Below are 14,923 nucleotides of genomic sequence, written 5' to 3'. Positions count from 1 at the left end.
CTGTCACCACTTTGATTTTGGCCCAGTGATACTGACTTCAGACTTCCGGCCTCCGGAACTGTGAGAGAATAAAGTTTTGATGTTCCAAGCCACCAAATTTGTAGTATTTTGTTATAGCAGGCTCAGGAAATTAATAGGAACCCCATAAGCTTGACTTAATGAGAGTCATATTGTAAAGTGCCTAGAATGTTACTAAGACCCAAGTTCAGCTACTTATAGCTTGAAAAGCCAATATTTAAAAAAAATTTTTTTTTAATGTTTTTATTTTATTTTTGAGACAGAGAGAAACAGGGCATGAGAAGGGGAGGGGCAGAGAGAGAGGGAGACATAGAATCTGAAGCAGGCTCCAGGCTCTGAGCTGTCAGCACAGAGCCCAACGCAGGGCTCGAACTCATGGACCGTGAGATCATGACCTGAGCTGAAGTTGGACACTTACTGACTGAGCCGCCCAAGCACCCCATTGAAAAGCCAATACTGAAGAGATGAGGTGTAGGGTTTAAGTTTTTTTTAAGTTTATTTATTCATTTTTGAGAGGGAAAGAATGTACTATCAGCACAGACCCCCCCATGCAGGGCTCAATCCCACAAAGTATGAGATCATGACATGAGCTAAAACAGAGTAAGATGCCCAACCAACTGAGCCACTGAGGTGCCCCAAAGTTTTGATTGGAAAGGAATATGAGCTTTATTCAGGAGGCCAGCCACCTGGAGGAAACAGACTCTTGACCAAAGGCCAACTCTGAGCTTTCTGCCTTGCTCACAGATTTTTAAAGCAGTTTAGGGCAGTTAATCAGTAAAGGGAGTGCAGTGGTCTGTAATATTTCTTGATTACTGTGCAGACTTAATAGTGCCAGCTACAGACATTTTCACAGTGCTCAAAGATTGTGCAAGGGAGTCTGGTTCCTTAGTCCTAGGCATTAGGGGCGGGGGTATGTGCAAGAGGGTCTGGTTTCTGTTTCGAGATGTGCAGAAGGGCTCTATTCTTTTCTTGGAAAGAATGCATGATCTCTCAAAAAGGTTTGTATATGTACTGGGCTATGGGTGGTTGCTAAGGCTTAAGGACAGAGGCAGTTTCAAGAGTAATAGCCATTTATAACTCTTTACACCTTGGTAGTTTCGAGAGTCATTGTATCTTATAGAGATATTCACAAAACATACTGATAACACAAGTGATAGGTGAAAAGGGAAATGCCAAAAATAGATATATAAATGGAGCCAACGACAAGGTTTATGCAAATATACATCATAATATTCGTTGCCATGAGTCAACTGCAAATTTAGCCTTAAACTTTCCAACAGCCCAACATGCGAAGGGAGCCTTCTTGTTTACATGATTCAGTGGCCATTAGATAAAAACAGGCAACTACACAAAAACACAAAAGACAAGGTGAAAATTCTACCTGGACCATTATTTTTGGACTGAGCTATGCAAAAAAGGATGAGGGATGCTCATTACATTGTGTGTAAATGTAACTGCAGTAAACTCACACCAGACCAAGTTTCTAAGGCTGATATGGTAAATATCATAGATTGATAAAATGTCAAAACTTAACTTGATAAGAGCAAATTCTATAGATTAGATTGATAAGATGTTGCTAAAAACCAAAATTCAACAGAATAAAATTAAAGATCCATTAGGCTTTATTAAGCGAGTTATGAATCAGAAAGCATCCCATCTAGCAAGTAGAAACGAGCTGAGTTGTACAAAATGGTAGTAGGGTGGCGCAAGAAAATTATTAGCAAAATAAAGGAAAGAATTGTTTCAAGTCAGGACATTTTTTGTGTGGGGGGTGGGAAGACGGGGGTTTTTATCATGCAGATTACCTCACTAGTGCAGATCAAGAAATTTCAGATTGACTGTTAAAAGGTTAAGTTCTTGAGAGAGGCTGAAACTGTGATTAAGTTTTGGTTTGCTGTGGTGGGTATAGGTGGAGAGGAAGGATTCCATTGGGGGCTTCTTTTTCCCTTTTTAAAACAACGTCAAAAAATAACATGATTCTATAGGAGGGAAGAGAGTGTCCACAGAATACCTTCCCGGTATATGGCATACTGCTGATGCACCTTATTTCCGGGATACATTTTGGAGTATTTGTGAATGGCTTCGAATAATGCTTAGAAAATAATGTCTTCAGCCTTACTATCAGTCAATAAAGACTTCATACAATGCCTGAGGTGTGCCGTGCTTGAGAGCAGATTTAGCATGGAGGGAAATACAGTATTTCCACTATCTCCCAAGCCTATCTAGGTAACTACTAAAAAGTCAGATAAATATCCCATCCCTCCTGCCTGAAGGGCCACTGGGGGAGATAAACAGGCAGCTCCAAATGGTGCCCTGATCCAGCAAAAGGTATCAAGAACGGCCCTCTTAGAGGTGTTACTAATCCACTATTAGAAAATGAGTAGGTAAGTGCAAGGAGAGGGGAATGGCATCGCCGATGGGCCAGAAAACCCTTCAGCCCCTAGTCAAGCAATGCCCTTGGAGCACATCAAGGCCTAGGCTGGATGAAAAAAAAGAGGAACGGAAAAAAGAAAGTGCATTTTATCCTCCACCACGCGGCACGCGCACGACCATTACTTTAGAGGTTTGGAGGGTTTGTAGCTCTTGTCCAACAAAATACGGTTAGCGAATCCCGCAAGACTTCTCAGCAAAGCCAATCTTCCTCCCTAAACCACCACCTCCAGTCCACACACCCGAGGCACTGCCCTCACTGCGCAGGTGCCAAGTAGGACCTCTGAAGCCTCCAAGAGAGAGCGCTAGTAGTTCCGGGTTTCACTAGGGCTCCCCTCTAGCCGCAAGCTTCTGTTTCTCCACTGCTCTCCGTTGTAGAGTGGCGTCCGAGCTTAGAGCCCGGCCGGGGGCGGGCCTTCCGGGAGAAGGGCGGGCCTTCCGGGAGAGGGGCCCGCGGGAGAGGAAGGTCGCGCGTAGGTAAGGCTGTCCGGGAGCTTCGGGGGGGTTCCGTAAGTGTGCGATTCCGGCGATCGTGGGAGAGGTTCTGCGAGGGTCTCCAGCCTTGTAGAGTTGCCAAGAATAAGATGATTCGATTTCATTATTAACCAGCTCGGTGGTTTCACACCGTCCAACAGACAAGTTGGCCTTTTCCTGCGTAAATGGGGGAATTTACCAAACGAAGGACTCTAGCGTAGTTGCCTCTCTGACACAGTTACTGTCTTTCTGATTAGGTAGCGTGCAAGGCTCGGTTTGTCAGCTCATCCAGCGGTATTCTGTACCGTCACTTTGTGTGGGGATGCAGATTAATTTTGTTGCCAGTTGAAAGAAAAATATTTGCGGGACGCCTGGCTGGCTCATTCCGAAGAGCATGCGACTCTTGACCTTGGGCGTCTTGAGTTCCAGCCCCACCTTGGGTATGGAAATTATTAAAAAAAAAAAAATTGGGGAATACTCTAAGGATACAAGCGTCCGCTGACTTCACACCTGCTTCCATCACAAGCAGGCGTGATCCAGTCATTTGCAGGGGGTTGGTGGCGTTTTTGTTGAACTGAATAAAGCGGACTGACGTTCAGAGCGTTCGTGTCCCTACGACCCAGTGACAGTCTGTACCAGGTTTTAAAAATAATAAAGCATCGTATTTAGTTTTGTGAAACACGTGTGAAGAACGTGTGTGGGTTCCCTGAGACCTGATGATTATTAGGGCAACGACTGTGCCACGAGTATGCGTGTCAGCCTCGAAACACATGAGGTAGTAACTTAAGTGGTAGATGAGAAAACGGAGGCAAAGGATACCTACTACTGCAGACACGAAACGGCCATCAAAGCTCAGAGGCAAGATTCCAAATGGCTTTTCTACTGCAAAGCTGGTGCTCTCCAGTAACCAGTGGTTTTGAGAAAATGATGAAAACTCTCCCCAGCAGAATTTACACACACACATTCAACATACACTTTTAAAGTTCGACGGGATTCACCCCGCTAAGGGATACCCAGGTTTAGAACTCCTGTACTTCATCTGCCCTTTTTTTTTTTTTTTCAACGTTTTTATTTTTTTATTTATTTTTGGGACAGAGAGAGACAGAGCATGAACGGGAGAGGGGCAGAGAGAGCGGGAGACACAGAATCAGAAGCAGGCACCAGGCTCCGAGCCATCAGCCCAGAGCCCGACGCGGGGCTCGAACTCCCGGACCGCGAGATCGTGACCTGGCTGAAGTCGGACGCTTAACCGACTGCGCCACCCAGGGTGCCCCCCATCATCTGCCCTTTTCAAAGAAAAAAAAAAAAAAAAGCAAACCTAATCCCAAGCCAGTTATTGACCTTAATTTATTTTTTTATAAAATTTTTTTAGTGTTTATTTATATTTGAGAGAGACCGTACGCAGTCAGGGGAGGGGCAGAGAGAGGAGACTGAATCTGAAGCAGGCTCCAGGCTCTGTTAGTAGCACAGAGCCTGATGTGGGGCTCAAACCCACTAGCTCTGAGATTGCAACCTGAGCTGAAGTGGGACGCTTAACCTACTGAGCCACCCAGGGTGCCCCCAAAACCTGAACTTTTAAATGCATCAAACCTATCAAAAAGATCAATGAAACTTGCCCCTTTATGCTAGAGTAAAAATATAGGAATTTTCTTGTGTGGGCTTAACATGTCTTGCTCCAGTACATTTGAACATATATATGTATATATATTTTTTCCTTAGCATTTTCCACTCCAGTTAATTTTTCTTCATGGTACTGTTTACTTTAGATTTCATTTAAGGAAAAATGATGTTTTTAAGTTTTTAAGTGACTATTTTATACTTGCTGGAATGGCTTCATGCAAATAAAAATCTTGACCTGTAAGTTATTTGCCTTTTCCTTTATTGTCTTTAAAATAATATTTTTATTTGTAACATAAAATTGAAAGATTCTGTAAGGAGGCATACTAGGATCCTAAAAAAATCCTAAGTAAGGCTTTCCAGTTAAAAAAAAAAGAAAATTTAAAGCCAGTAAAAAGTGACAATTTACCAGTCCTAGAACCAGTATTTATGGACAACAGAACTGTGTAGCTGTTTTAGCCTATGTTAAAAAAAAAGAACAGCATACCAGGTCACCTGGGTGGCTCAGTCAGTTAAGCCTCTGACTATTTTGGCTCAGGTCATGATCTCATGGTTCAGGAGTTCGAACCCCACATTGGGGTCTGTGCTGACAATATGGAGCCTACTTGGGATTCTCTCTCCCTCTCTCTGCTTCTCACCCACCCCCCGGCTCGCTCGCTTTCACGGTCAAAGTAAATAAATAAACTTTTTTGAGAGAGAGAGGGCACAAGTGAGTGAGGGGCAGATAGAATCCCATGAGGGGCAAAGAGAGGGGGGTTGAGGAGAGAGAAGCGGGGCTCACCCAAAGCAAAGCTTGTGTTGTTTCGTTTTTACCCAGAGTGGGTCTCGAGCTCACCCATTGTGGAACTCTAACCCATGAACCATGAGATCATGACCTGAGCCGAAGTCTGATGCTTAAGGACTGAGCCACCAGGCGCCCATAAATAAATAAAGTTAAAACAAAACAGAGCATACCAAGCTCCTATGCCATTCTTCATCAGAGACATATGTCTGCTCTGTGGAAGGAGACTACAGAGCAGTAATTGATAATTGTTATAATCATTTTCCGTTTTCTTCTTTTTAGCAAATGGATCTTTATTTCTAGTAAGGGATTCAGGTTTGAAGAGGCTTATTCCCTTTCTCCATCATAAAAGTTTTAGGACTTGGATTTTGTGATATAGCCGTGTCCCAATGGATTCTAATGAGACTTCTTTGCCATTTATGTCTCCCAGTAATTTCCTACATTACAAAGTGGGCCTGGAGATAACTTAGCATCCTATGATGGCTTCAGTGATCACTCTCCTTAGGGGTCCCTTCCTCCTTGCTGCCTTTCAAGTTACTGAGCTGCTGGTCCCCTCCCCTGCATTTCTCTGGCTGTCAGTTTTTGTAAGTGAGGATGTCATTCCAGGGAGATAGCGGTTTAACTGCATGAAGTGTGTAGCTCTTTTTTTAAGGTATCTCCTTTTTTGCATGGTTAAATGAGGACAAGGAATAGGAGCACCTGGCTGGCTCAGTCAGACCATGTGACTCTTGGTCTTGGCGTCATGAGCATGAGTCCCACATCAGGTGTAAAGATTACTAAAAATAAAATCTTAAAAAATAAATAGGGGCACCTGGGTGGCTCAGTTGGTTAAGCATCCAACTTCGGCTCAGGTCATGATCTCAAGGTTCGTGAATTCCAGCCCCACATGGGGCTCTGCACTGACAGCGAGAAGCCTGCTTAGGATATTCTCTCTCTCTCTCTCTCTCTCTCTCTCTCTCTCTCTCTCTCTCTCTCTCTCTCTCTCTCTCTCTCTCTCTCCCCCCCCCTCTCTCCCTCTCCCCCTCTCCCTCTCCCCTCCCCCCCTCTCCCCCCTTCTCTCTCTCTCTGCCCCTCCCCTGTTCACGCACAGCGTTTCAAAGATAAGCATTAAATAAGGACAAAGAATAAATAATTGTGTCTGATTAGATCATACGAGCACCAAACTTAAAAACACATTTAGATTTTTTTTTCTTTTTTTAAGTAACTATTTACTGTCACAGTCTTAGTTATTTCTCACAGTAGCCCCGCAAGCTTTGTTTTCCAAAAAGGAAACTCAGATTTAGAAAATAAGTAACTGTTAAAATAACCCAGCTAATAAATGGTAGAGCCAGGATGCAAACCTAGGCCTCAGGACTCCATGCTGCATCTTCATTTAAAAATAAAGCGATGGGGGGGGGAGGGGGGCGCCTGGACAGCTGTCGGTTACATACCAGACTCTTGATTTAGGCTCAGGTCATGATCGCGTGGTTGGTGAGATTGAGCTCCACATAGGGCTGTTTGCTGACAGTGTGGAGCTTGCTTGGGATTCTCTGTTTCCCTCTCTGCCCCTCCCCTGCTCACCCTGTCTCCAAAATAAACATTAAAAAAAAAGAACTCTTTAAAAAAAGAAAAAAAGCAATGGAATTTGGAACATTATCTGTCTGCAAACATTGTAACAAACAATAGTTCCCTGGCCATCAAATAATTGGTTGTGGAAATACTGTGCACTTGCAGAAGAAATTTATTCTAATGCCATAATAGCAGTTAAGCAAAACAAAGCAAAGGTGATTAAGAGACCGTTTGTTTTAGTTGTTTTTTTTTTAATCTGATGTTCAGAAAAAGATAACTTTAAAGAGAAAAGGTAAAGCATGCAAAGAAACTTTGTAGCCTCTGAAGACCACTATGGAGTCTGCAAGGCCGTTAGAGGTTTACAGCACTGATTTATTACGACTTCGTATTTATACATTGAACTGTTAATGCCTTTTTTTCTCACTGATGAAAATATAACTTTACCCCTAACAAGCCAACCCAACCCAACCCACTCCCATCCACACAACTCTAAGAGTTGAGAGAGAAGTGACAGGAAATGGAAAAAGCAAGGTTTGCATGGGATCCCCAGGTTGGAGGGGCAGAGAAGAGACCCTAGATCCAATGGTTCTCCCATTGCTGGCCTTCAGATGGCACTATTGGCCCAGGTTTGCTTGGTTGGTGTTAAACGATTGGTAACTGGTTTGAGATCCACATTCTGCAATTGTTCTGAGGTCAGCCTCTGCTCTTTCAATGGGTCTTGAAATGGACAAGAAAAATTCCTTAATTTAAACTGGTTTTGGGTTTTTTTTCTTTTCTTGCAAGTTATTTTGAAATTTACTGGGCACTATTCTTGTTTAGAGGGTGTTATTTTTTTTTTTTTTTAAGATTTTACTTTATATTTTAAGTAAACTCCACATGCTTCATTGACTGAGCCAGCCAGGCCCTCTAGGAAATATTTTTGTTTTCTATATTTTTTCCCAATTGTTTTTTCAAGATAGGTTTATGCCTTTTTTCTGTTTGGATATCAACTCCTTTTCACCCCCACCAGACTGTCCCCCAGGACAGTTTCTTAGCAAAGATTCTCCTCTCCAAATTTCATAGTAACTAGCACCATCAGCCACCAGGAAGCTCTGCATCTGGCCTGGGATGGGATGGGACAGCTATTCTACCAGCAATGTTCTTGATTCTTAGGTATCGCCTATTAATTTTTGATATATATTAGCTGAAATCTCTTCATATTACGGATAGCAGCCTTCTGCCTCTCAACATTCGATGTACTGTTTTCAGTTAATAAAAAGTTAACTGGCGTGCACTGAGGCAGAGTATACAAGACGGAAGAAAAGACAGATAACCTTATAACCCGTAAGTCCTTCCTTTCAGGAATAAAATGAATCTTAAGAGCTGTTGGGTTTATTTCTATAAGACTACTGTCTCTGTTTTGTTTTTTTCCCCGAATGGCTCTCAGTCTCTAGGCAGAATTCAATCCAGCAACCTAGAGGCTAAATGACCTCATAACTCATTAGCAGTTCTCAGAGCCATCTGGAGCCCTTGAGGAGAACAGTGTTCAAAGGGCTGATAATAAAGACAACAGGATAATTATTTCTCTGCCATGATTAAACCTTTAGATGGCAAGCAGTCAGCATTTTTATTCTGCAGATTGCTGAGGTGGGTGTTTTCTGAAGGTATAATAACAATGCTGTGGTAGGATAACTCATTTGCCTGTCCTCATCTAGCCTACAAACAGGTAAGCTGTCAGTAAATAACAAAACAGTTCACTGTAAAAAGCTCACTACAGCAAGGTAATAGTATGGAAATCCCAAATGTAAAAATCAGAAATGTAAATAAAGCATGCAAAGGAAACAACCATTCGGACTGTGGACATTTCCCAACTCCAAGGCATGTCCTGTCGGCCACATGACATGCATGTGTGGCCTGCTGGTTTCATTTTCTAAAGTGCTCACTGGTTAATCTTAGAATTTCATACACTAACCTGTTGATGTTTCTTCTCATTTTCTGTAGGGACCCTTGCTCCTTGCTGCTCAGGAAATGTCTTCACTTTCAGAGTATGCCTTGCGCATGAGTCGTCTCAGTGCCCGGCTCTTCGGTGAAGTTGCCAGGCCCACTGATTCCAAATCCATGAAAGTGGTGAAGCTCTTCAGTGAGCAACCGTTAGCCAAGAGGAAGGAGACTTACGACTGGTATCCAAATCACAACACTTACTTCGCACTCATGGGGACGCTACGTTTTCTTGGACTCTATAGGTAATGGCAAAAAAGCACAAAGAGTAACTTGTAAGAGATTATTCTAGGAGATCAGAAGAGGAAAAAGTTAGTTTTTTTATCCTAATAGTTTTTTGGCTCTTATAAAAGTGCCCAGGTTGTTCAAAAGGCACAGTTTTGGGGGGAAAGGATTTTAAAATACTCAACAATGGTCACACCAGAAAAAAAAAAAAAAAGGAAACATGCACTTAGTGGAAGACATATTTTAATTATGTCTAAACCTGGACAAACTGACTGGATATTGAGCTACAGAGATGTTTAATTATTAATTTAAGAGCACTTTAAAGGGATGCAGAGGAAAACTGATGCAAATTCTGCAGAAGAACCCCCCCCTTCCCCGCCCCCACAGGCCGCCAGAGCTGCAGGTTCTGATTGGTCAGATGAAGAGAGGCCCTGCCTGCAGCCGATCCCCTTCCTAGCGAGTTTATGGGAGCCTTCTTTCTTTCCTAGTGACAGTTTTTTTGCAGTTCTTATTTCCTTCTACCTTCTTCTGGCATTTAAAAAAATTTTTTTCAGTGTTTATTTTTGAGAGAGGGAGAGAGCACGCATGAGTGGGGGAAGGGCAGGGAGAGGGAGACAGGATCCATAGCGGGCTTCTTTGGACCACAGAGCCCGATGCAGGGCTCGAACCCACAAACTGCAAGATCTTGACCTGAGCTGACATCAGATGCTTAAGTGACAGAGCCACCCAGGTGCCCCCTTTTCTAATGTTTATTTGTTTTTGACATTTTTAGTTTGTACCCTTTTTGATATATTAATTTGATCTAAAAAAAGTTGTAGTTCACCTTTAAGAGTAATATGTGGATTGCACAGGCTCTTAGTACCACGTGTTCCATGTTTGTGTATGTATAGGTACTTGGGACTATGTATTGCTCTAGAAAGAAAAGAGATCAAATGCCTATGTGATCATTTTCTTTAAAAGAGAGCCTTGGGGCGCCTGGGTGGCGCAGTCGGTTAAGCGTCCGACTTCAGCCAGGTCACGATCTCACGGTCCATGAGTTCGAGCCCCGCGTCAGGCTCTGGGCTGATGGCTCGGAGCCTGGAGCCTGTTTCCGATTCTGTGTCTCCCTCTCTCTCTGCCCCTCCCCCGTTCATGCTCTGTCTCTCTCTGTCCCAAAAATAAATAAAAAACGTTGAAAAAAAATTAAAAAAAAAAAAAAAAGAGAGCCTTAATTACCAAGCTAATACATGCTCATTATAAAAGAATTCAAACAGTGTGTAATTGTGTAAAGTTAAAATCTACCTTTTTTTCATGCTTATTTATTTATTTTGAGAGACACAGAACAGGGGAGGGGCAGAGAGAGGGGGGGAGAGAGAGGGGGGGAGAGAGAGAGGGGGGAGAGAGAGAGAGAGGGAGGGAGGGAGAGAGAGAGAGAAAGAGAGAGAGAGAGAGAATATGAATCCCAAGCAGGCTCTGTGCTGTTAGCACAGAGCCCTACTCGGAGCTTGATCTCATGAATCGTGAGATCATGACCTAAGCTGAAATCAAGAGTCAGATGCTTAACTAAGTCACCCAGGCCCCCCCCCCACCTTTTTTTTAATGTAAAATAAATCTACTTTTTGGAGTGCCTGGCTGGCTCAGTCAGAGCATGTGATTCTTGATCTTGGGGGTCATAAGTTTGAGCCCCATGTTGGGTGTAGAGATTACCTAAAAGTAAAATCTTTTAAAAATAAATAAATCTACTCTTTAAGAAAATTTAATATGTTTTAATTGCACATGTCTTAGGGCAGCAGTACAAAAGTTAATTTGGGACTATTTAATACAATAAAATTAATAATTCATTCCAGGTAACTAAAAATTGGTACACTCATCTATACAACAGAAATATTTTTAAGTATCTTCCATGTATAGACACTAAGATGGGCACTAGAGGAACAGCAGTGAACAACACAGAATAGATTTTCTTAGTTAATATATTAAGAGAGATTATAATCCATGACACATTCTGAATTTCTGGAATTGCTCTGGGACTTTCTCCCTTGCTATTAGTCTGGGCTCAGAAAATAAAAATTGTATTGTGACCCAAAGTAAAATATCACTGGAAGGCAGATCTCCTGAGTAGAAAATTACAACCCATCACAAAGTCATATTCAGCTATTTTAATTTACCTGTTTGGTGCCACTGTACATTTGTTTGAAAAATAAAACCTTGACTATCTTTGGGGATAGGGAAAAAATACTTAGTGCTTAGTTATCCGTGGAAAAGCACAATTCTTTTCATGTATTTGGTCACTGGTTATGGTAAATGGTGCCTCTAATGGAAGACCTCCTGTGGCATCGGGCAGGATGAAACTAGACGATCTTCAATAAAGAAAATATTGCTCAAAGGCCTACAAACGAGGGAGGGACGCACAGGTTCTCATAAACACTGACTCATTCAGTGACACAGGTGCTTGGGCTGTATCATCACAGAGACAAAGACCCCTGCCTTTGGAGCCTTCCTTCTGGCTGAGGGTTGGCGGGAGTGGAGCAGGGAGGGAAGGAGAGGAGAACAGATGTAGCGGATATGCTACACAGCTGAGGGTGCCGTGGGGGAAAAAATAGTAAAGCCGCCTGAGCAGGATCAAGAATGCTGACAGGGCACGTGGTGGGTGGGGAAAGGATGGGTCACGGTATTAAACAGGACAGTCAAGGTCAGCCTCTTTGAGAAGATGAGGTCTAAGCAGAGACTTAAAGGTAGTGAGTAAGTCAAGTGGGACCTAGGAAAGAACTTTCCAGGCAGAGCAAAGGCCCTGAGGTTGGCGTGTACCTGGTATGTTCCAGGGGTAGCACGGGCTATGGAGAGAGCGGTAGGGCCACAGGCAGATCATGAAGGGTTCTGAGGGCCATGACAAGGTCTTGGCTTTTACTCTGGGTGGAATGGGGAACCGTTCATAGGCCTGTGAACAGAGGAATGGAGTTTTAAGAAAAGTTAAGAAGACTCTTGAGTTTTAGAGTTTTGAAGAATTACTCTGGCTGCTCTGTTGAGAATAGATTATTTGAGGGCAATCATAGTGAATTCCAAATAGCTCAGTTGTGTCCATCCTGTTCATGGAATGAAACTGTGTACCCTAGAAAACCAGTCTATTTTAAAACCACCTAAGGAGTGAAAAATTGGGCCCAGCAACCCCTCTCCCCCATATTTAATTCATATGCCATTATTATCCACTCCTTACAGATGTGGTACAGAGAAGGAAAAGTCACTTATCCAAAGGCATACAGCTATTAAATGTTAGATGGAGCTGTGATTTAAACCCAGGTTGAAATGGATTCCAGGGGCCCCTGGGTGACTCAGTCAGTTGATTGTCCAACTCTTGATTTTGGCTCAGGTCATGATCCCACAGTTCATGGGATCGAGCTGCTTGGGATTCTCTCTCTCCTCTCAACCCCTTTCCAACTTAGGCGCACAAGCTCACGCATGCTCTCTCTCTCAATAAATAAACTTTATTTTTTTTTTTATTTTTTTTTTCAACGTTTATTTATTTTTGGGACAGAGAGAGACAGAGCATGAATGGGGGAGGGGCAGAGAGAGAGGGAGACACAGAATCGGAAACAGGCTCCAGGCTCTGAGCCATGAGCCCAGAGCCTGACGCGGGGCTCGAACTCCCGGACCGCGAGATCGTGACCTGGCTGAAGTCGGACGCTTAACCGACTGCGCCACCCAGGCGCCCCAATAAATAAACTTTATAAAGAAAAGAAAAGAAACGGGTTCTAGAACTTACATATTAAAAGGTATTTGATCTTAGAATGCAGACATTTTTCTAGAGTATAGGCCGTCTTACACCCCATCCACATGTCCAAACAGCCCTGGCTTCTTGATCTCTAAATCTGTCTGTTGACTTGGCTTCCTTCTGCCTGAGCCTTTCCCCAGCAGCCTTTTCGTGTGAATCATCCATGGCCATGAAGGCAGCTTCCTCCAGACCTTTTCTCCTTGTAGGACGTACTGGTTCCTGCGGCTCTCAGGGTCTCTGTGTAGCTATTGAAGCTCATACCCACTCTCTGCTTCCCTCTGTTCAGTCTTAGTGTTACAGGGAAATTTGGGGTAATTATTAGCCCTGTATCATAGTTGCAGAGGTTTATATGGGCTGGCCTGGGAATTTAACTGTCGCTCATGGGGACACTGTGACTCAGAAGTGAACTTCTGGAACACAACTCATGTATACACTGGGGACTCCCTGTCCTTTCTGTTCACCAGGCTGAGCACGTGCCCTGTAGAAGTCAAGGACCGATAACCACAACAGCCTAAGGGAAGAGTGCTACATTGGTGTGCTTTTCCACTCGGGTACAAATACTGGCTCTTTTTCTTTCTCCACTCAGAGATGAGCATCAGGACTTCAAGGATGAGCAGATGCGTCTAAAGAAGCTTCGTGGCAAAGGGAAACCAAGGAAAGGAGAAGGGAAAAGAGCAGCAAAAAAGAAATAGTGTTGGTCCATCAGGAGAAAAACTTCTTTCTCGGCAACTGGCAGCAGAAGAAGGTGTATTCATCTTTCCACATCTTGGAGGAGTGGGAGCTTCCTAAACTGAAGATTATTTGGAGGAACACAATCATTTCTGTGTTGAAGTCCAATCCAGTTGAATTGTGACTGGTTTCTGGGACATGTTATAATTCTGCAAAGCTGTTTTGGCCTTGGTTTTTTACTCAGATGTTTACCTCTTTCTCTAAAGAAATGATTGAAGAAGGACTCATTTGGGGTGGAAATGGGATGTTGAGAGCACGGGGACAAACTCATTCGATGAGCATCCTTTAGTGTCCTCAGTATCCCTTCTTGCTTCCCCCACTGCACCAGCCCTGAACTCCTCCACCCCTCTGACCGCTCAGCCACCGTCTCCACCACCAAGCTCATCAACTTTAGGTACCTCTCCACCTATTCCTTGGAGACTATCTAATAAGATAGATTTGTGGGACACGGCTGTACCCGCTGAGAGAGTACTGAGTACCTGCTGTATACAATGTACTGGGGCCCTGGTAATACCATGGTTAGCAATAGAAAACTGTCCCTACCTTGTGGAACTTTCAGGCTTGTGGGGAAGACTAAATATTGTATCATTACACAAATGAAATTGTATTAAACGCTACAAAGAAAAATCCAGACTTCTGCGACAGTGTGGATCAATGGATGGCTCAATCCAGAGATAGCAAGAGGCCCAAACTTCAGGTAGTTTCAAGAAGGCCTCTCTAGGCACTCCTGGGTGGCTCAGTTGATCAAGCATCTAACTCCTGATTTCAGCTCGGGTCATGGTTCATGAGTTTGAGCCCCACATCGGGCTCCATGCTGACAGTACAGAGCCTGCTTGAGATTCTCTCTTTCTGCCCCTCCCCCCATCTGTCTCTCAAAATAAATAAATAAACTTAAAACAAAAAAAAAAAGGCCTCCTTAAAGAGGCCTTGATCTCGGGGTCATGAGTTCAAGCCCCACGTGTGGTGTAGAGTTTACTTAAAATTAAAAATTAAAAAAAAATGGGGGGATGCCTGGGTGGCTCGGTTGAATGTCCGACTCTTGATTTTGGCTTAGGTCATGATTCCAGGGTCATGGGATCAAGCCCCATGTTGGGCTCTGTGCTGACCATGGAGCCTTCTTAAGATTCTCTCTCTCCCTTTTTCTCTCTGCCCCTCCCTGCATGCTATGTCTCACTCAAATTAAAAAATTTTATGGGGCGCCTGGGTGGCTCGGTTGAGCATCCGACTTTGGCTCAGGTCATGATCTCACGGTTTGTGGTTCAAGCCCTGTGGTTCAAGCTCTATGCTGACAGCTCAGGGCCTGGAGCCTGCTTCAGATTCTGTGTCTCACTCTCTCTCTGCCCCTCCCCCACTCATGCTCTGTCTCTCTCTCTCTC

General features: G+C 43.6%; 1 protein-coding gene across 1 annotated transcript; it reads left to right on the top strand.

Moving 5' to 3' along the window:
* Positions 1-2,868: 2,868 nt before the first annotated feature.
* MRPS33 (mitochondrial ribosomal protein S33) lies at positions 2,869-14,180 on the top strand. Its single transcript, XM_030308584.1, has 3 exons — positions 2,869-2,925; positions 8,849-9,090; positions 13,405-14,180. The coding sequence occupies exons 2-3, from the start codon at positions 8,876-8,878 to the stop codon at positions 13,508-13,510; spliced, it is 321 nt and encodes a 106-aa protein (XP_030164444.1). The 5' UTR covers positions 2,869-2,925; positions 8,849-8,875; the 3' UTR covers positions 13,511-14,180.
* Positions 14,181-14,923: the final 743 nt, after the last annotated feature.

The sequence above is a fragment of the Lynx canadensis genome, chromosome A2 (genome assembly GCF_007474595.2).
Source record: "Lynx canadensis isolate LIC74 chromosome A2, mLynCan4.pri.v2, whole genome shotgun sequence".
NCBI classification, from domain to species: Eukaryota; Metazoa; Chordata; class Mammalia; order Carnivora; family Felidae; genus Lynx; species Lynx canadensis.
Note: the sequence above shows the minus strand (reverse complement) of the source record. Positions and strands in the feature narration are given on the sequence as shown.